General features: G+C 45.5%; 6 protein-coding genes across 10 annotated transcripts; 2 read left to right on the top strand and 4 right to left on the bottom strand.

Annotated features, from left to right (window-relative positions):
• Positions 1 to 249: 249 nt before the first annotated feature.
• On the top strand, positions 250 to 3816 carry LOC108024541 (transcription factor Sp2). Its single transcript, XM_017094513.3, has 5 exons — positions 250 to 491; positions 552 to 922; positions 975 to 2825; positions 2894 to 3101; positions 3172 to 3816. Exons 1-5 carry the CDS (start codon positions 339 to 341, stop codon positions 3391 to 3393), a joined length of 2805 nt encoding a protein of 934 aa, XP_016950002.1. The 5' UTR covers positions 250 to 338; the 3' UTR covers positions 3394 to 3816.
• LOC108024547 (uncharacterized) lies at positions 3586 to 7171 on the bottom strand. 5 transcript variants are annotated; one of them, XM_017094545.3, is made up of 3 exons: positions 6721 to 7171; positions 4960 to 5437; positions 3586 to 3936 (listed from the first exon to the last, which is right to left on the bottom strand). In XM_017094545.3, exons 1-2 carry the CDS (start codon positions 6822 to 6824, stop codon positions 4999 to 5001), a joined length of 543 nt encoding a protein of 180 aa, XP_016950034.1. In that variant the 5' UTR covers positions 6825 to 7171; the 3' UTR covers positions 3586 to 3936; positions 4960 to 4998. The 5 variants fall into 5 exon arrangements, with proteins under 5 accessions (XP_016950034.1, XP_016950016.1, XP_043947111.1 ...); XM_017094527.3 differs by having other exon boundaries at positions 3586 to 3981; XM_044091176.2 differs by having other exon boundaries at positions 4957 to 5437.
• Positions 7172 to 7414: 243 nt separating this feature from the next.
• On the top strand, positions 7415 to 8911 carry LOC108024568 (mesencephalic astrocyte-derived neurotrophic factor homolog). Its single transcript, XM_017094567.3, has 4 exons — positions 7415 to 7622; positions 7700 to 7824; positions 7909 to 8050; positions 8550 to 8911. The coding sequence occupies exons 1-4, from the start codon at positions 7535 to 7537 to the stop codon at positions 8714 to 8716; spliced, it is 522 nt and encodes a 173-aa protein (XP_016950056.1). The 5' UTR covers positions 7415 to 7534; the 3' UTR covers positions 8717 to 8911.
• A 4-nt stretch (positions 8912 to 8915) lies between these two features.
• Positions 8916 to 15313, bottom strand: LOC108024574 (lysosomal-associated transmembrane protein 4B). Its single transcript, XM_017094575.3, has 4 exons — positions 15121 to 15313; positions 10321 to 10591; positions 10105 to 10258; positions 8916 to 9384 (listed from the first exon to the last, which is right to left on the bottom strand). Exons 2-4 carry the CDS (start codon positions 10561 to 10563, stop codon positions 9284 to 9286), a joined length of 498 nt encoding a protein of 165 aa, XP_016950064.1. The 5' UTR covers positions 10564 to 10591; positions 15121 to 15313; the 3' UTR covers positions 8916 to 9283.
• Positions 15314 to 16505: 1192 nt separating this feature from the next.
• Positions 16506 to 17711, bottom strand: LOC108023419 (putative SERF-like protein). The gene is made up of 3 exons (XM_017092908.3): positions 17520 to 17711; positions 17079 to 17184; positions 16506 to 17009 (listed from the first exon to the last, which is right to left on the bottom strand). Exons 1-3 carry the CDS (start codon positions 17524 to 17526, stop codon positions 16940 to 16942), a joined length of 183 nt encoding a protein of 60 aa, XP_016948397.1. The 5' UTR covers positions 17527 to 17711; the 3' UTR covers positions 16506 to 16939.
• A 362-nt stretch (positions 17712 to 18073) lies between these two features.
• LOC108023751 (uncharacterized) lies at positions 18074 to 18662 on the bottom strand. Its single transcript, XM_017093392.3, has 2 exons — positions 18399 to 18662; positions 18074 to 18342 (listed from the first exon to the last, which is right to left on the bottom strand). The coding sequence occupies exons 1-2, from the start codon at positions 18618 to 18620 to the stop codon at positions 18187 to 18189; spliced, it is 378 nt and encodes a 125-aa protein (XP_016948881.1). The 5' UTR covers positions 18621 to 18662; the 3' UTR covers positions 18074 to 18186.
• Positions 18663 to 18839: the final 177 nt, after the last annotated feature.

Here is an 18839-nt window from a genome sequence, read left to right on the forward strand (position 1 = left end):
GGGTGGGAGTCGTAAATTTTTTGAAAATCAGATTTTGCTCAAAAATGCTCCTTTTTTTAGTGGTTTTTCAGTCGTAGATGTGCCAAATAAAAATTATTTAATTGTTATTTAATAACTAAACATAAAAGTTTATCCCGTGAGTATACATTGACTATCGAGTATATTTGGTATCGATAGTTGGTTGCGCTATCGCCATTCACCACGAACTGGGATGCATCTGCAGTGCCACCTCTAGTAGTGAGCGTCGTTCAGACAGTGGAGGAAAAAACAACAAATATTTGCATGTGCAATAAACCAAACGTAAATAGCATTTCGCCAAGCACTGAGCCATCGGGAAAATGGCTGCGGCCGCAAGCAACGTCCGCTGCATCAACTTCTACGACCTGTGCCGCATCTGCACGGACAGCAGCGACCACAAGACGAACATCTACTCGCCCGAGGGACGCGCCAAGAACCTGAGCAGCAAGATTCTCGAGTGCCTCTCGCTACAGGTTGCGTTTTTTACACAAAATCCATATTACCATTGGCTAATAGCCCCTCTTTTATTGCAGATCGATGAGAAGGATCGGTTGCCCAAGGTGGTGTGCGCCCAGTGCGTGCAGCAGGTCGAGCAGATCCACGGACTTCGCGCCACTTGCCGCAACTCGCAGACGATGCTGAGCAACTGCCTCAACATCCGCCCAGCGCCGAGCAGCGAAAAGCTTTACATTCGCGATGCGATCGACGAGTCCGGTAAGAGCCTCAGCGTGGCGCAGGCGGCTCCAGCAGCTACCGCCGGAGCGCAGCAGTCCGGAAATCTCTTGAACAGCATCATCCAGGCGGTGGGAATGCAGCCCCAGCAGCAGTACACCATCACGGTGGACAACGGGGTACAACAGCAGCCACCTGTATCGGAAGCGCAAGTCAAAACCGAGAGGCAAACGTGAGTGACATTTCCTTCCTTATAAGACAACTTTCTAAACAGTTCCCCTTAGTGCTTTGGAGGAGTTCATTCGCCTTAAGCCGGACATCAAGATAACGCCGCTGGGGAAAAAGGAGACCACTACACCCGCCAAGCCCCAGCAGACTCCTCCTCTCCAACCGCAGTCAGTGACGACTACGGTAAACACACCCCAGTTGCAACTACAGCCGCAGCTGGGAGACCAATTGCAACCCCTCTGGCAGCAGATACAGCAGCTGCAACTGCAGCAGCAGCTACAGCAACTCACGAACCAGCTGCAGGCCACGACTCAGTTCTCTGCCACCCAGGAAGATGCAGGAAATCCTGGCGACAGCAAAAAGCCCAAGTTGAATTTTGTGCTCTCTTCCCCAACGGCACCCCAATTCACCACCTCGCTGCCGCAATTCGCAGGAGGTCAGCCGCAGATCCAGCTGCAATTGATGCCCGGTGGAGGTGGAGTAACGAATGCGTCAGCAGCGTCTGCCCAGCCTCAGTTTAATGCCGCTGCTCTACTCTCTAGCCTGGCGGCTCCACAGTCAGCTCCCAATATGCTATCACCGAACAAGTGTTTTCTGCCCATAACCATTCGTGACGAGAACTCGGACCAGCAGATCGTGGCGCATATAGACACCAAAAACCTAGTGCTGCCCACCACCTACCAAGTACAGATGAAGCTGCAGCCTCAGCTGGCCACCGCTGACGGTCAACCGATCATGCAGCTGACACCCACCTCCATTCCGGCCACGCTGCAGTTGACACCGCAGACTCTGGGAAATCCGGCAACCAATTTCCAGGGCACGACTGTGGCGCAAAACCAGTTTCTGGCGCCGCAGCCTCAGTCAGTCCAACAGCAACAGCAGCTTACACAACTGCCTACCACGGCACAAGTAACCTCTCAACAAATCATAAGATCTCCACAAACCACCACCACCAATCCACAGCTGGTGATAAGGAATGTGACCAATATCCCAACAACTCCCACCACGCCAACGAGCACCAAGGAAGCGCCAACATTTAAGACTCCCCCGCCAAAGCAAAGACAGGTGCCATCGCCGAAGACCAAGCCTTCAGTGGTCTCACCCTCAGGTGGAAGTAATAGCTCATCCACCAACGAAATTAAGCGGCTGGTGGTCCAGGCAAAGCAGCAACCGCAGGCAAAGCAACAGCAGCCCGCAGGGACCGCTGTGGCAGCTCCCCAAACGACAACCTCGGCCAATCAGGCTGCCATGCAACGACTCTCCTCGAATACAACCATCACTAAGGTGACAAAGCAGCCCGTTTCGGTGCCAGCACCGGCTCCAGCACCAGCACCCACTCCCGCGAAACTACCCATGCTGAACAAGCAGAATATTACCATCAGTCGAATCTCAATGCAGACAGCTCCGAAGCCGCAAATGAAGCCTCCTGCTACAGCACCTTCTCCAGCTTCCCAGCCCATTCCTATGTCCGTTCCCGCATTAAACCAAGTCCAACCGCCACCATTGGCGTCGCAGCACAAGAAGGTCGTGCGCAAGCCACCTGAAAATCAGGAAAATCCTGGGCAAAAGGCGAAACCTGCGCAGAAACCCCAACAGATCCTGCCTTCGCCAAATCAGGAGGGGGAGAACGCGACCGCCACTGCTAACGATGCGTTTTTGCCATCCTCATCCCTTACTTGCCCGACTTGCAAACGTGAGTTTAAGAAGAAAGAGCATCTCACCCAGCACGTGAAGCTGCACGCTGGCTTGCGTCCCTTCAAGTGCTCGGAGGAGGGCTGCGACAAGACGTTCAGTCGCAAGGAGCACCTGTCGCGGCACTTGATCTCCCACTCGGGCCAAAAGATGTACACCTGCGAGGTCTGCAAGAAGCCCTTCTCGCGGAAGGACAACCTCAACAAGCATAAGCGGTGAGCAATTTGCTTAAGTATGTTAAATATGATTCAATAATAATATCGAACCTTATTTATCTTTGCAGGATTCACACGCACCCTACAAACGAAACGCTTTACTGTTGCGATGTTTGCAATAAGAATTTCGCCACCAAGCTGCACTACGAAAAGCATCGGGAAATGCACAAGAAACCTCGACCGGAGAGTGCGGCACCGGCTCCGGCTGCCACTACTGCTCCTGCAGCCACTCCTGCCCCTGCGCAAGTCCGTAGCAATGGTCAGGTTCCCAATAAGGTGAGTGGTTAATGCGGTTTAAGCTGGTGATTTCCAATCCACCTCCTCCTCCTCCTCCCTGTTTCCCAAGGCGGTGTACGAAATCAAGCAACAACGCACTGCTCAGCAGCAATCGCAAGCACAACAACAGCAGCCGGCACAGATCATGCATGTGGTAACCACCCAGGACCTGGCCGGAAACACCATAACGATCACCCAAGCACCCGACTCCAATATGCCTGCATCTCTGGGCAATTACGTGCAGCTGGGCTTCTCCCAGTACCAGAGTCCCAGCGCACCTGCCGCCAAGTAATTATTAATCTGAATGCTCGAGAAGCACTCCATTTTACCTCGTGTCCTAGTCCGCGATCTACTCGAACTCCTGGTCGCCAGTTCCTTAATGCTTTTAGATTGGTTTAGTTAACTTTACCTCTTACTTTTTCTGTGTGCAATATTATTTATAAAACGTTTGAAGCGCGTTTTCACGCTTCATTTATTTCCTTAATTTATTTTAGTCTGTTTAGTCAGTTTTTATTCAGTGATTCGCAGCAGTTATATTAGGATAAACACCCGAGGAGAGTGTTTGTGTAAAGTTTCCTATTGTAAGGCATTGTAAATATCTGTGTATCTATATATATGTACAAGCTGAACAAATTTGATGGTAGAATACCTTTTTTGGGTGAAAAGAAATGATTCCATTGCAAAAGTAAATATAATGTATAATTTATGGCATAAAGTGTAAGGTGTATTTCGTTTGGTATTGCATTGGAGCCTTCGATTTTGTGGCGCTATAAAGCAGATGGCAGGCGGGCAGGCCCCAATGTTTACGTGTTTATATTTGGTAAGGCTCTCCCCGCTGAAAGTATGAATATCAGACGGTTATTCCAATGTCGGCCGGGTTCTGAAAGATTTCCGAAAATGCTCGTAATTCTAAATCTACCATGCGAACGAGTGAAAAACAAATGCAAGCACGCTTCCCATTGTTTTTCCGATTAAAAATTTATAAGCATTAAGAAAGAAAACCAATTCCGGTGAATTTTTGTGTTTACGCATTTAATTAAGGAAATGTCAAGGAGATGTTTAATACTTTTGGCGTGGTATGGGTGGGTATTACATGGAAAGCTTACAATAAGGTTCAAAATCTAAATGGAAGACTTCAGCAAGCACATACATATATTCAAGGCATATAACCAACTCCTTGGCCCAACAATAAACGATTGATATCAACAAGAAAACGTGGCAATAAACAGCAACTGCGATAAATGGCTATAAGCAACAGCACAGTTCTACGTCACATGAGACTTTCTTAAAAAAGGCCAGGTGAGATTTATGGACTACCGATAAGAGCAAGAGGAAAAAAGTGCTTGGGAACTATAAATATGTGACAAATAAAATTTAGAGTATTATGGGAGTAGTAAACAAGTAAAATTAAGTTCGCTAATTAGTGCAAGTTTGATGACTTTAAAGTGATCTAAATGCGGCTGAGGCAATTTAGAGTAGTTTTCTAAAGTTGTAAATTAATAAAATCAGCAGAGTAAGTGGGGAATTAGTTAAATGTAAAATACCCTCTAAAATATATTATGTTTTAATACTGTTTAAACAGGATCATTTTGAAAGGAAAAGCCAGGATCAACAATCCAAAACTCGATCTTAAACAAAACCAACGAATAAATTAACGAAGAAAGGGAGAAAGCGTGTGGATACTGCGATACTGCAGCAGATAATGGAGATGGGGTGCAAAATCCAGAAAACTACTTCAACTGAACTACAGGTGAGGGGTTCTTAAGGGCGTGCAATGTTAGGACTAGGGGTGTCCCGCAACCGAACTTCAGCCCAAGCGATTGTAGAATGCATTAAATAGGAGCATATGACCAGCTACCTGGGGGATCTGGCGGCTGTGGTTGGGGCTCCCTCCCTATCAGTTGTAGCTCAGGGCAAACTGGCTGACCTTCTGCACATCGCCCCACACCTGCACCGCCTGGATGTCGGAGAGGGAGAAGAGGGTCTCGTACTTGGTTATGAAATTGTGGCCCGAATCCCTGCCCTGGTACACGTGCATCATGGAGTTCGCGTAGTCGAAGACGAACTCGAGGCAAAACGAGGAGTCTGTGGATGAAGTCAAAGTCAAGGCCTCGTCAATCTCGCTTATCATGCGGGCAAAGCTCTGTGTCAAATGGGAGTTCTTATCGCTAGCGCCTGTACCGTCGAAGATGTTCAGCTCGGTGTCCTTCTGCAGACTGCTCCACTCGCCGTTCCGCTTGTAGTTCTCGATGATCGTCTGCGTGGCGATGATCACCTTGAAGTGATATGTGATGTTGTCCGTGCAGTCCGTACTGTTGACGAAGTTCACCGAGTATCTGTGGAGGATGGGAAAGCAATGGTGTTTTACAAATCTTTTTGTAGATCCCACTTAGGTGCTAATGACGTAGCTGTCCTAAAGCCCCTTTTTCCAAAGTTCTACTTGAGCTGAGTAAGTTGTAGGAATCATTTATCAAGTTCATAACAAGAAGCTGATGACTTTTGTCAACACGCTTAACATTTTTATTATTAATATAAAATGTAATAATCTTGTGCTGATCAAAGGTGTCAAAGTGAAGGTAAGATGATTGAATTGAAAGAGTTTAACAATTTGAATAGCTCTTAAAATTCTAGAAAACGTCACATCGTTGTGCCCATGACGTCGCCCGTTGAATGTTTGACCCCCCATTTCAAACGCTTAGTCATCGTAGTTGTTTGAGTGGCACATGGCTGTTAGGCGGGTTTTTTTTTGGGGACCGGAGCTCCCAGACATATGTATGTATTTATAGTGGGTAGACGCGAAAACGTGCAGCTCATTTAAGGAAATTATGAGGAATTTCAGACGTCCGTCCTGTGATATTTTTTATTGTTAAGAAGCCTTAGTCACGGAGTCTATAGAGAGTCCACTTCAACATTGCCGCTATCTCAGGACAAGAACTAGAAGTTAGGAGCTGCTTACGACACGTATCAGAAGCTTCTACAAGTACCTTATCGATCTGGGGAACAGATAAGAAATAACTACAAGGTCTTCGCATATCGAATGCGTAGAATTGTTCAATGGGGAACCCGGATTCCCGAGTGTCGTAACGATGGTTCTTCTGATTGATTGAGATCATATAACTATTCATAAGCTGATTAACAGTCTTCCCACCATCCCATTCTTCTGGCCGCCTTGATTACTACCATTTGTTACGGCTTTTGCTGTTCTCTTCGCAGCCGGCATCTTGGGAGCGCGTGTCTGATTTAATTTCTGGCCGGTGATGTCATGGATGGGGGAATTGATACAGTAAAGCCAGCGACTGATAAGTGCCAGAGATGGCTTTATTGCCATACCCCAAACACTAATAGGTGGCCTTTGGAGTCGCCCAAAAAAGAACGCGAGACCTATATGCTAGGGCATAAATTGTTTAAATTTCACAGCCCATTTGCACGTGTGTGCTATAATGTGTGCGCTATAAATCGCTCGCCAGTTTGTGAGCATTTCCTATAACCAGGTCACATAAGCACAACGTTTTTGGGCCATTTGATTTTGTGCACGCAAAGAACCTATTTTCGGAGGGAGTGTCTAATCGATTTTCTTTAAGTTCTCAGAATCCCAGTATGGTTGGTGGACAGGACTTACTGCTGGGCATCCTGGAGGAGGTTTGCGCTGATGGACACCCTAGTTACTCGATCCGATGGATTGGCATTGGTGGGCAGGATGGAGAAGAACTTTACATCGGGCATCTCGAAGGCTGTTGTTTTGTAAATATTTCACTTTTTATTTTTATCTTCAGGCGGGTGTGTAATTGCAAATTATATCCGGTAAGGGGCAAATAACTTTGCTGTGGCAGTTGCCAACGGTAACAATAACTCTAATAGCCGGCTGGGTAGTTAGCACTTGGCCGACTTGGTCAATACTGTTGGGGGTTTCACGAAGACGCGGCTGTTTTAAGGGAGCTCGAGGAGTATTGCCGCCCACGACGTCACGGGCAAGGTTCGTTCGAATGCATATTTGTTCAGCTTTTTCGAAATGTTGAAGCGCACGGTAGCGTTCCGTTCACTTTCGCGCGGTATTGAAAACTGGGGAGGAATACTTCTGGGGAGCCGGAGAGCCAAAATAACCCAAAGAGTGATCCCCCACACCTGTTAGTAAATAAATTCCATTCCGGACCCTAAGAAGAGTGCAGAGAGTATTTCCCTCCCGAGGCAGTGAGACCATGTCAGCTCTTCAAATTTGAAAACGTGGCTATGCCCGCCGATAAAAGAGTACATTTATCGGTAGTCCGTCTATCGTCGAACGACCGCGATATATCGAGTCGAAAATATCTCGATATAAACATCGATATTTTGGTACGGTCACCTAACGCTAACAATTCATACGAAACAAAACCGAAATCAAGAAACTCAGTTTAGTCAATAAAAAGTCCGCTCCTGCACACTTAAAATAAAACAAAATGAAGACGTGGCACACGGTAGTAGCGATCGGCTTCCTGGCGGCGTTGGCCACCACGACATGGGCCCTGAAAGAGGAGGACTGCGAAGGTATGCTATTGGCCACGTAAGTGGTAAAGATGTTCTGGAGCAGATTTTCACCGGGCGCCCTTCTTCGATCTTTGCAGTTTGCGTGAAGACGGTGAGGCGGTTCGCAGACTCCCTGAGCGATGCCAGCAAGAAGGACTTCAAGCAGATCGAGACGGAGTTCAAGAAGTTCTGCAAGACGCAGAAGAACAAGGAGCACAGATTCGTGAGTAGCCGGCAAACAAGTGTCGCCCCCTCTTCTCTCGCACTCATGCGGAAAAATGATACACGTATGCGTTATTCCACGTAGTGCTACTACCTCGGAGGTCTGGAAGAATCCGCCACGGGCATCCTCAACGAGCTGAGCAAGCCCCTCAGCTGGTCCATGCCCGCCGAGAAGATCTGCGAGAAGCTGAAGAAGAAGGACGCGCAGATCTGCGATCTCCGATATGGTAAATATATCCAGTAGGGTGGAAAGGAGGGATATAATATAGTAAGATAGGATTGGATACATTGTGAATACTTTTAAGAGTATCTAAAAAAGATAAAATTACACTACAGTTCTAGATAATTGTTTTTATATCCATTTGATATATTAAATTGCCATTTTTCGAATGTAGAATGCGTCCCAAGGTGTGTCAATATGCTAGCTACGGCTTAGAACATCTGTCAACTTATTCCAACTATGTAAATGCCATTTTAAAATTTAATTACTTACTTGAACTTTTAAAAACACCTCTGAAATGTTTGTCTCAAATTGAAGTGCTGCTATATAGATAATAATGTAAAGTGAATTGGGCGTGCTAGAACATTTTGACATAAAATGCATTTGTCTTGTTAGTACCCAACAAAACAAACCCAAAAATTAATAACAGATTTAGTTCATCAACGTATCCCTGTCACTATCCTTTTCCCCTTGTAAACCTTTCTAATCGAGTGCGTCCTTTGCAGAGAAACAAATCGATCTGAAGAGCGTGGACCTGAAGAAGCTGAAGGTGCGCGACCTGAAGAAGATCCTCAACGACTGGGACGAGAGCTGTGACGGCTGCCTGGAGAAGGGCGACTTCATCAAGCGCATCGAGGAGCTGAAGCCCAAGTACTCGCACGGCGAGCTGTAGAGTTCAATCTAGTTACTTGTGTAGTTACATGGAACACGCCCACTTAGCTAAAGCAACAACCACATGAAACGCCCCCCTACACATCCATATTTTTAGTTAATTTACAATTTTGATAGACTTTGAGAGAATTGAATATAACTATATATACCTAAAGAAAAAACATATATTTTGAAATAAAAAACAACAAACACACAAGACCTCGTGCTCTCAAACGGTTGATAAACAAACAGTTTGTTTTTATTTCCACGTGTTAATCTTTTTCGGTTCTTGAACTCCTCTTTCACAATTACAAGTATTACGTACAAATTACAACAGAAATTCACAAAATATCTGGATTAAAGTTTTATTTAAATGTTAAATACATAATTCCATTGCACTTACTGCCGCGGGCCGCGTAAATTCGATGTGAGCGAAGGGCTGGCTCGCCTCGACTAAATTACAATTATTAGTTAGACATAATTACTAAAAACGAACATAAGAAGCTAGGATGAAGATGTGTGTGTGGGTGCGCGAGTCTGCTTCTAGAATGCAAATTTTGATGAGTTTTGCTAGTGATCCTGCAGATCCCTAGCGGCGGTAGGGCTGCTTGTTGTAGCGGCCGCGCTCGTTCTCCTCTGACAAGTTGGCGTATTCACTGTAGACCACGCACCAGCAGTAGGTCATAATTGCTGAAAGAGGGCACAAGATACATTTGTAGGTTTAGATATGTGTGCTCAAAAGTGTGCTATGATTTCTTATTTTACAAATGTAATTTACTGGCGATCATGCCATTCTTTACTAGTTTCAATAACCTTTTCGACTTTTAAATGTTTACATTGTACATTGTTCTGGTTTCAGCATATTTTAAAGAATTTATTTGGATTATTTTAACACTAAATAATTTGTTCACTTTTAAATGATTTTTATATCATGTTTTCTTTGAGAAATGTTTATAAACGTTAAAATATTTATTTTACTTTTAAATTAAAAATGTAATATTCCATTTAAAAACGGGAAATAAAATAAGGAACTATCATGAAATCTTTCTATTGTTAAAGATTACCTCCTTTCGTTAGCTAAAACATTACATTGTTGTCAAGTCACATGGCTTCGCTAAAGAATTGTGGTTACCCCACCTCATTAGATTAAAGTGCTGCAGAAAGTTGGCAGTTGCACAAATGGCCACTTCGCGCCTCATTTGCGCGCACCACCCACCCGGCAAGCCCCTCCGAAAACTCCCAGCCCTGGGCGCCGACTCTGCTGCTTTCAGCGCACGGGCAATCATCGCATGATAAATGGGTCTATAAATTAAAAACGGCTCGCAATAACCGCCATCCGGTGCTAAAAACCGCACATGGAATAGTCAGGTTTCCCCCACATCGCCACGTCCCATGGAGCAGTGCACTTACCACAGAAAATTAGGCCGAAGATCAGCCAGAGGACGCCCGTCAGCACATAGCCATCAATGAAGAAGACGACGCCCGTGTAGATGACGGAGATCAGCAGACCGATGGCAATCATGATGCCGAGGACCACCCAGGGTACCATTAGATAGTGGTTCCGCTGTGAAGAATGTAAACAGATTAATGTCTTTCCATAAGAGAGGTTGAGCGACGACGACCTACCTTGAGAGCACCCGCAATCATGAGCAGTGATATCAAAATAGTCATGCACAAATTAATAACGAGGATTATCTTCACGATGTCATTGGGGATGAAGTCAAAGACTATCGTTTTAAAGTGGACTCGTGTTGTGAAGATCACCACGATGGTGATGATGGAGAGGATGATGGCCAGGATGCCCGAAATGACGGAGCCATTCCGGGTCGACTGGCACAGGCAGCAGGAGTTTAAGAGGGGTTTAGGCATTTTGGCAGCTCAATAAAGGGATTACCAGCTAAAAATAAAGTAAAAATACAGAAGATCATTAAGATTATATCATTAGGATCTTCTAAATATATTAAGTAAGAGAAATTCTTTGCTTTTTCAGCTGTGACAAAGTTTTTATGACGAACCCAACATTGTGTAATTCTTCATATGAACTATACAAAATTACGAATTGTTTTCATTTCTCCCCCCTGTTTTGTTAGCCAACGGAATAAGAAATATTTGTGGATTTTTACCTTGCCCACACTGACCGCCATGGCGGTTGCAAAAGTAAAGTCAATGAAACCAACCATTAAGATCCAAAAGTTTGACCAGCTGTGACGTCAAGCAGACAAATGAAAATGTTTATAAAACAAATCTGCTTTAAAAATAGAAGGAACGCAGAAAACAATGGGCAGAAAACGTGAAATACTCGAGAGAACGTAAGAATTATATTTAGCAATGCTTTTAAATCGAATGAGTAATAAATCGTATGCTAGCCGCAGGGATGTGAGCTGGAAATGGCAGTAGAAGGCCGGCTTGGGAAAGTAGATATCATGCGCGCATGCGCAGGCGCACACGATCGGCCAATCTGGCCAACTATCTATGGGATGCACCCGACCAAATGGCAAACTAGCGAAATAGCGCCACCGGGCATTGTCATTAAATTAATCAAGCGCTTAACGTGCCTGGGCTGCGGATTGATGTGGCGCATGTCGGCACTTGCAAATGCCGCTGCAGCTGGTTTGCATCCATGAGATACACCCCATGCAAACATGTGGCTCGCGGCGGTCTTGATGAGATAATCACACGCCAAAATGTCTTGTCTTACATGGAAACGCTTAGAGTCATTACCAGAAAGAAAGACCCGGCTAGGCGGGCTGCCTGGGAAATGCCTTGTGGCTGGCGCACAGCTAGAGTTCGGCCAGCAGATACTGCGATACAAATGCTATTTGTATGTGAAACCCATTTCCGCTGAGCTTCACACCTCACGGCGAAAGATGCGAAGAATCTGGCCAACAGAAGTGCTGTACAAATTGCGCAATTATCAGTGGGCAGGGGCGTGGGGCAAGGGGAGCGTGCCAGAGATCACATCACATTCTGTTCTTCTCTGTAAGGAATTTAAAAACTTTCTGTAGTTTCGTCACAAGCTGGCTGGGCTGATAGACCGGACACATGGCGCATTAACATGCCGTATTTCACGCGTTTCGCACGCGTTTTGCTCAGGCGATCTCCACGTTTGCGTCTGTTTATAAACGCCACTTCAATTGGCCACGGAGCCCAGCAGAGGCATTTGTCTGGTTTCTATAACTCTGCCATCTTGGGTTACTGTGGTACATATATCTATTGACCTGGTTAGGTGAACAAAGTAGAGATACTCGAGATCTCGACAAGTAATTGGGGTCAGACTTCGTGACACCAAGGGAATGGCGGCTGGGAATTCGATATAGCAGCGATTAGCAACCCACTCATGCGCCTAATGGCGTTAATATTCGCATGAACTCATCTAAAGCTGACGCTGACTTCCGCTCGGCTCACACATAGTGGCCTTACTAAACGGGCGTGTTGCGCAGCTCTCGGAGTCAAGTTCAAGTCGAGGCGTGGGCGACTCTTTCCGAGGAATGTGTGCCTCCACTTGACGTAGGCTTGGAGACTGGGAAAGTGCCGCGAGACTTGACAAGTGCAACTGGACGCAGTTGTCATTGCACTCTGTGGGTTGATGGAGTTTCTGTGGAGTTTCTCGGCGCGATGCAGATGGAGTGGGTGTACGAGTGTGTCGGATGCTGCCGAATGTGAAAGGTAACGACTGTCAGCCAACAGATGCATAAGAACTGGCAAGCCACTTTCCAAAAACCTGCAGTTTCGGGGTAAGGTTATTCGGGGAAAACATAAATATTTAGTATTTACCTTATAAAGAAAGGGGTTCCAGAAATTAGTGGATAGGAAAAATAATCTTAAAAAATATTCAACACTATATATATTAATGGTAACTGGTATGTTACAAGAATTCTTGCTCAACAGTATCTCTGGATACAAATATTATCTTAATAAATATATTTAAAATTTTAGATACTCGGTGAGCAGTACACAATATATTAAAATTTCCCTAGTACAAACAAATGTTTATCATAGCCATTAATCAACTGCTGACCCATTTGCCTAGGCCAGCGAAGACAAAATATTGTCCATATAAATCATGTCATTGCTAAGGGCTATAAGCCATGGAAAATATGTTTAATCCACCCGGCAATTGTAATGTTCGCGTGCACTGAGCACGTGTCCAGCTATTGTATCTGACAACTGCGATATTGTTTTGGGGCCTCAGGCGGAGCCAAAGCCAATTATTCTCGGCTCTGTCGAACTTTGTGACCCTGCTGCCCACTGAACCCCGCCGAAAGCTAAAAGCACTCAACAATTAGTTTGCGCTTCAACGCGTAATTAAGTTTGACATTTTCTGCGCTACTTTTTGCGCCACACACAAAAGATATCGAAGAGACAAAAGGCACTCTGCGGTATCTGCGATGTAGCTGGAAATTGCTCAATTCACAGTCTTCGACAGAAAGTGGGAGCTCGCCGGAGTGGCCGAGTCAGGTTTTGTTTGGGCCCCGTTTGGAAACCGGTAGAAATCGTTCTACCAAATTTGACGAGTCCAAAGCACGGGGCATTTTTGGTTTTTTCTTGATATTTATTTAGCCAATTTCTGGTATTCCAGCTCCCACTTGACTTTAGTCTTTGATTTTTTGTCAAATTGCCTTTTTTCTCGGCTGCTTTCAATCACTCGACTTGCCATATAAATCAATTAAAACCGCTGCAGCTGCAAACTCAATTGCAGCCTTTGAAGTTTTCATTTGCCGATCGAGATTGTGTAATTACTAGTGGCAGCGGCGGGTTTTTATACGAAAGATACAAATGTGCGCATCTATGAGATACTTTTTGATACGGCTCCACATTCTGTCAAGATTTTTATATTACAATTTCAATGTCAGAGGGCGGCGACATTGAGAGCGTTCGAAAACATAGTTCTCGAGGATCTTGAGCGAAAGTTAGGTCATAAAGAGATAGTCCCATCAAAATGATTCATTTATTCGGCGGGCAGATAGAAAACGAAAAACACGAAACACTTAAAAATAGCTCGCAAGGTCGCGAGCATTCAGCAGGGAGATCTAGAATCTAGAAAATCAACAAGGCAGTGGAACTTTTGGAACCGCGCTCTCACAATCCCCACCGAGCAGAGCCATCTGGGGTCAACAAATGGGATTCTACCTCTGGCTCTCAGCACCTGCTGGCCAAGATTCGGCGCCACTGGTGCCACTTCGCTTGGCGTTGGTGTGCGAACGCCTTCGCTTTTTCGTTTATTCCGACAGAATCAGAATGTATTTTTGTTTGCCATGTTTTTTTTCGGTTGTCTCCCATATGCTCTGGCGTTATCTTTTGCCTTGTAAACCGAGTAACCTTCACATTGTTCAATTTTCAATGGTTGCGCGTCACTGAACTTTGCCAAGTGGGGGGATTTCTGGCAACGGGATGGCCAACGTCTTATAGAACCCGTTGATTCCCCAGGCTAATTACTTCCCCGGAGGAGTGGCCACTTGGAATTCATCACCCGACTCTGTCATTTGGCTGCGAATGTGAGTTTTATGGTTCGCAGCCGAGGCGAATAGCCAAAATGTGGCTCAATCGAAACGTATGCCAGGCACACACTCTCACATTACGCATACGCCCCGCTGGCTGGAGTCGCCCCACGAGATGGCCTACTTATGTATCTTGCCAACCTGCTCAACTTGGGAGCTCCCAAAAGGCTGGGGAAGGCTTGCAGGTTGTCGCCGACTGCGATCGCGATCGCGATCGCAGACTTTCAATGTCAGCTGGCTGCTCTGACATCACCCAGTGCATCGCCTATATAGCCGCCTCTACATGAACTGACTTTGTTTTCATTCTGCCATATTTCCTCAGCCAATTGGGTCAGCGATCACAAATGCAAACAAACAGTGGCATTATTGTTTTTTAATTTTCCCTATGTGCTGCTGGTTTTTTTGCTCAACTTTGCCCCGGCGATTGCGGGAGCTCAGGAAAAGTATCAGTCTGGGGCTCGGCGGCGATCATTTGAATATTGAAATCGCCAGTGCTGGACAGCCGGCAGCGACAGCTAAATGAAATTGAATATATTTTGTATAAATAAGCACACACCGACGACAAACCGCAGGCAGACGAGCAAGCGCGCCTCAAGTCGGGGAACTGGCTACACATTATAGATAGGTCTCCGACTCTGGCTACTGGGGCTACTCCTCCCTGCCAGCCGCCTCCTCCTCCGCCCCATCCCCGCGAGAAACACTTCGCTGCCCGAGCGCACACACATATGCATATCCACCTCCGGGGGCCAGCTGCTCGCCTGTTATTTCAATTTCGAGGCGATCGTTTATCACTCGATTTGCATGCGACGGCGATCGATTGATCTCGCCATCGTTTTGTAGCTTTTTCTTTCCGCCCAATCGCCTGCCAACCGCCTGCATTTCTCCGCTGATAATGTCAGCCACTTGGCGTCCAGCCAAAATCACTTACACTTTCTAGCTTTCTATTTTCTTGATTTGCCGCTGCTGAACTGCAATGGGCAGTCGGGGGAAATCAATTGAATCCGCACTCGCACCTAATTAGTGCTTGATATTTCGCAGTGCGTGCGTTTCGCAGGCGATTCGGGTACGACTTGCGCGCGGTTTCGATGTGGCTGTGGCGGGTTTCACGGAGCGACTGAAAACGCGGGCTGCTGCCGCCGCCTTCGGAGCCCCCAGCGCGATCGCGATTTGCTCTCATCCGCGAGCGTTTGTTGACTTTTCCGCTCGTTCTTGGCTGGCTGCTCGAAAAAGTTCTCAAACTTGGGGCCAAGATAGCTTTTGCGTGGCTGGCTGAGAGTATGCTCCGCCAGCAGAAACCAGTTAGGAGATTGGCTGGCTGTTCTGTTCCGGCATGAAGTTATCAAACACTTGGTCAAACAATGGTGGGGCGATTGGGTACCATGCTTTGCACTAGCCAGGCCAAACAAATCAGTGGACGTTCTCATTACTTGGGCGACGACATCCGCGTTTGCCGGGCTGGAGGAGCCCGAGATGCTGGCCCCAGATACCTCGGCACGCCATGGCCCCATCTGCCTTTTTGGGAATGAATCGGCTCCTGCACTGTGGCGAATGTCATTCTAAAGGGGTTTTCCTTTGATGCTGAACTTAGTTAGGGTTTAGATCTTATCAACTGAAATCGCCCCTATACATCTATAAGAATCAAAGGTTAAGCATACCATGGTACCATAATATTATTCTTAAGGACTCTTCCCTGTAAGTTTAAAAGGATTCCCTGTCGTATAACCCAGAATATACTAATAAGTTCTTTTAAAATAATTATCCCCGAAGCTTAATAATATATTATCTTCCTAAAAACCAAGTTAACTTCTTTAAGAACTTGGCCCGTTTTCCCCAGTGCATCGACCGGCCGTTAGTGGCCAAGTTTTTGGCGAACTCCTCTGTAAAAGGTAAACGCTAGCATTCGACTTATTGGCATCTAGGCGAGAGTTTTGTGGGCCAGTCCGTGGCGTGCAGCTACTTTCATATTTTTCAAATCAAGCTAACCCTTGTTCCCCCCGCCACTGCCATCTGCCTCCCATTGTATGCAAATTTCCTTGGCAAGGCCTGGTTATTGGCTTTCCAGCGACCTATTAACAAGCCAGGAGTTTCGATTTAAGGTTTATTTTCAACGTTAATAAACTATACCTATGGGAATTGCTCTGGGCTTGGGCAAACATCAATCTTTGTATCTCTCTCTACGGCGCCCATCTTGCCGATCATGACTATAAAAGGTTAGTGCGTTAGTTTCGGTTACCAAAGGCACCAATCGACTCTCATTGCGTGCCATAATCTATATATATATTTTCTTTAAGCACAATAATACATAATCGAGGCTTTCTGGCGGCTGCATATTATGTTTTATTTGAAAATTTATATATATACATTACAGTAAATAATTTAGTCAGGTAGGTGGAGAAATAAGAAGTTAGAGTACTTAATTAACGTACAGCGGCACTGCAAGTGAAAGAGAACGAAACCGGGAACTGAATCGAATCGAGGTCCTTGGGTGGCACCACCTATTGCTATTGCTATGTCGCGCGCTGTACAGCCCGGTAATATCTATGCGTAGTTGCAGAGCGTTGAAATGTATACAATCCTCGTTACTTGTCTATGCTGTTGTGTTGCTTCATGTACAATTTAACCACGTGATCGACTATATCCTAGGTCCTGGGGCGAATCGGGGTCTTGGCTGACGAACGACTGACTATGTGCCTAACCTCTGTGGCTCTGCATCCGGAGACCGGATCTCTGCAAGGCCAGTGGGTCAACTATTTGCTTGTGCCGGCGGCAGCGGCTTCCTCCTTCTTTTTCTGCTTCTCGCGCATCAGCTCGGCGTCCCTGGGGATGGGATGATACATTATGTTATATGGGGGTTCCATTTGGTCAGTAGATATAGCTACTGCCTACCTGGCCTTGCGCTGCTCCACGGTGAGGTTGTCGGTTCGCTTTCCCTTGGTGGCATCCGCCTGTTTCTTCTGGTTCTTCTGGCGGGCCAGGTCGCGTTGGTTGCCGCCTATAATGTAAATTCCATATTAACTAGTTAATACGTGTCACCTGGTTGATGGCGCGTGCTAGGCGTGATCTGCATAATCTGTTGATCGAGAGAGGTTAGAGGCGCTCACATGTCCTAGGTGGCCCCATCGATTTTGCCTGCTCTTTGGTCGCTGCAGCCGGGAATTACCCATGGAAAACTATACACAGATTCTCCGTAATGCTCCCTTATTCCAGAGGCAGGTTACCACAAAAAGTTTACCCCATTTCCTGGCCATTTATTCGAATAGATACCGTTCCACTTAATAAGTGCCCAGCGGCCCATCAACAAAATGGCTCCATGATGCCCCCACTTACGTGTCATTTTGAAGGATCTCTCTGGGTTCTGGGCTGAAAAAATCTAAAATTTAATTTCAATTTTGTTTACGGACTTGTTAATTTTATTCGCTCAGCGTTGTGCGTTCCTAGTTTGAAATAATATTGCTTCTTTTCGGACAGACGAAATTGATTTGTTTTTATTGAGCGAAGCGATGTGTCAAAAGTAGGGATGGGAAAAAGGTAGTCAGATATCAATATATCGATATCTTTTGGAGACTATCTGTTTGGCGCCATCTAGTGTTGTAAATAAGAGAAGGGCTTTTTACTTTCTGCGATCTATGTGTATGTAGATGAGCGGTTCGAGTCCTTGCTAACTTCTAATAGGTGTCCGCTTTTGGAGAGCCCGATTACTTATAACTTCACAACCAGCTCTCCAACATACGAGATGTTTTATTTGGTTTCAATTCGTGGTTTATGGCTTCACTACAATTTCCCGGTCTTTTGCTTTTTAAAATTTCTCAAATTTCATATTATTTATATTATGTATAACCATCAATAACTTCATTAGAAGAAGATATGGTCGTAATCGAAAGTGGATTCACGGAATTCAGAATTTAATACAAAACATTTTTAGTAAGGAATACAACGTTAAATGGGTGTCCCCGAAATAGAAAGGCTCCAATCGAACGAGATCTTCCTAATACATTTACATAATGCTATCCATCGAGTTGTTTCGGCTAGCCGGGGCAGCAAATCGCTGTTCAAGATCTTCGAAAATAGCTCTGCAACTCATCACATCGTACTCCTTTCGAATAGCCCAAATTTCCAAGGTGCTCAGCAGTACAAATTTCGCGTGGGGGCTCTAAAGTGGTGGGAAAATATTTTTAAAGACGCCTATAATAAAAAGGTTCTATTTACCTCCCTCGGAAGGTTTCGCGACCAAAGTCCTATGGCAGCCAGATACGTCTTAATAAGCATTCGCCACATCCAGTACAGATGCGAGTCGCCCAGTTTGGGTATGGGGGGCACGATCACTTGATTCAGTAAATCCGGCTTTACTTCGGAAGAGTCCCCCATAATTGTATATCTAACTGACCTGAATAAATTTTGAAAAAATCGAAAAATTGACCCAAAAACCATAAAGACGGACTTCTAAATTTTGACTGTTAAAATGGAGATGTCTAAAATTATGCCTACTTTTGTTTAACACCTATATCTAATTTCTACGATGAATAGTTAAAAAGTGAGATTTGAGGTAGATCTATTGTAAATACAGGTTCTTCATGGATGAAGATTGGTGTCTTATTTGTGGCCTAATCTATGCATATTGTTCTTCATGGCAATACCCATCTGATTAGT

The sequence above is a fragment of the Drosophila biarmipes genome, chromosome 3R (genome assembly GCF_025231255.1).
Source record: "Drosophila biarmipes strain raj3 chromosome 3R, RU_DBia_V1.1, whole genome shotgun sequence".
NCBI lineage: Eukaryota > Metazoa > Arthropoda > Insecta > Diptera > Drosophilidae > Drosophila > Drosophila biarmipes.

What these genes read in the sequence shown, in the direction of transcription:
- LOC108024541 (XM_017094513.3), top strand. Translation starts at nt 339, where the DNA reads ATGGCTGCGGCCGCAAGCAACGTCCGCTGCATCAACTTCTACGACCTG. An exon ending in GTCAAAACCGAGAGGCAAAC is followed by an intron (nt 923 to 974) that starts GTGAGTGACATT and finishes AGTTCCCCTTAG; the next exon opens with TGCTTTGGAGGAGTTCATTC. An exon ending in AACCTCAACAAGCATAAGCG is followed by an intron (nt 2,826 to 2,893) that starts GTGAGCAATTTG and finishes TTATCTTTGCAG; the next exon opens with GATTCACACGCACCCTACAA.
- LOC108024547 (XM_017094545.3), bottom strand. Translation starts at nt 6,824, where the DNA reads ATGCCCGATGTAAAGTTCTTCTCCATCCTGCCCACCAATGCCAATCCA. An exon ending in CTCCTCCAGGATGCCCAGCA is followed by an intron (nt 5,438 to 6,720) that starts GTAAGTCCTGTC and finishes CATCCTCCACAG; the next exon opens with ATACTCGGTGAACTTCGTCA.
- LOC108024568 (XM_017094567.3), top strand. Translation starts at nt 7,535, where the DNA reads ATGAAGACGTGGCACACGGTAGTAGCGATCGGCTTCCTGGCGGCGTTG. An exon ending in GAAAGAGGAGGACTGCGAAG is followed by an intron (nt 7,623 to 7,699) that starts GTATGCTATTGG and finishes CGATCTTTGCAG; the next exon opens with TTTGCGTGAAGACGGTGAGG. An exon ending in AGAACAAGGAGCACAGATTC is followed by an intron (nt 7,825 to 7,908) that starts GTGAGTAGCCGG and finishes TATTCCACGTAG; the next exon opens with TGCTACTACCTCGGAGGTCT.
- LOC108024574 (XM_017094575.3), bottom strand. Translation starts at nt 10,563, where the DNA reads ATGCCTAAACCCCTCTTAAACTCCTGCTGCCTGTGCCAGTCGACCCGG. An exon ending in TGATTGCGGGTGCTCTCAAG is followed by an intron (nt 10,259 to 10,320) that starts GTAGGTCGTCGT and finishes CATTCTTCACAG; the next exon opens with CGGAACCACTATCTAATGGT. An exon ending in CTTCGGCCTAATTTTCTGTG is followed by an intron (nt 9,385 to 10,104) that starts GTAAGTGCACTG and finishes GCCCTCTTTCAG; the next exon opens with CAATTATGACCTACTGCTGG.
- LOC108023419 (XM_017092908.3), bottom strand. An exon ending in GTGGAGCAGCGCAAGGCCAG is followed by an intron (nt 17,010 to 17,078) that starts GTAGGCAGTAGC and finishes TCCCATCCCCAG; the next exon opens with GGACGCCGAGCTGATGCGCG.
- LOC108023751 (XM_017093392.3), bottom strand. Translation starts at nt 18,620, where the DNA reads ATGGTTTTTGGGTCAATTTTTCGATTTTTTCAAAATTTATTCAGGTCA. An exon ending in CGCGAAACCTTCCGAGGGAG is followed by an intron (nt 18,343 to 18,398) that starts GTAAATAGAACC and finishes CCACCACTTTAG; the next exon opens with AGCCCCCACGCGAAATTTGT.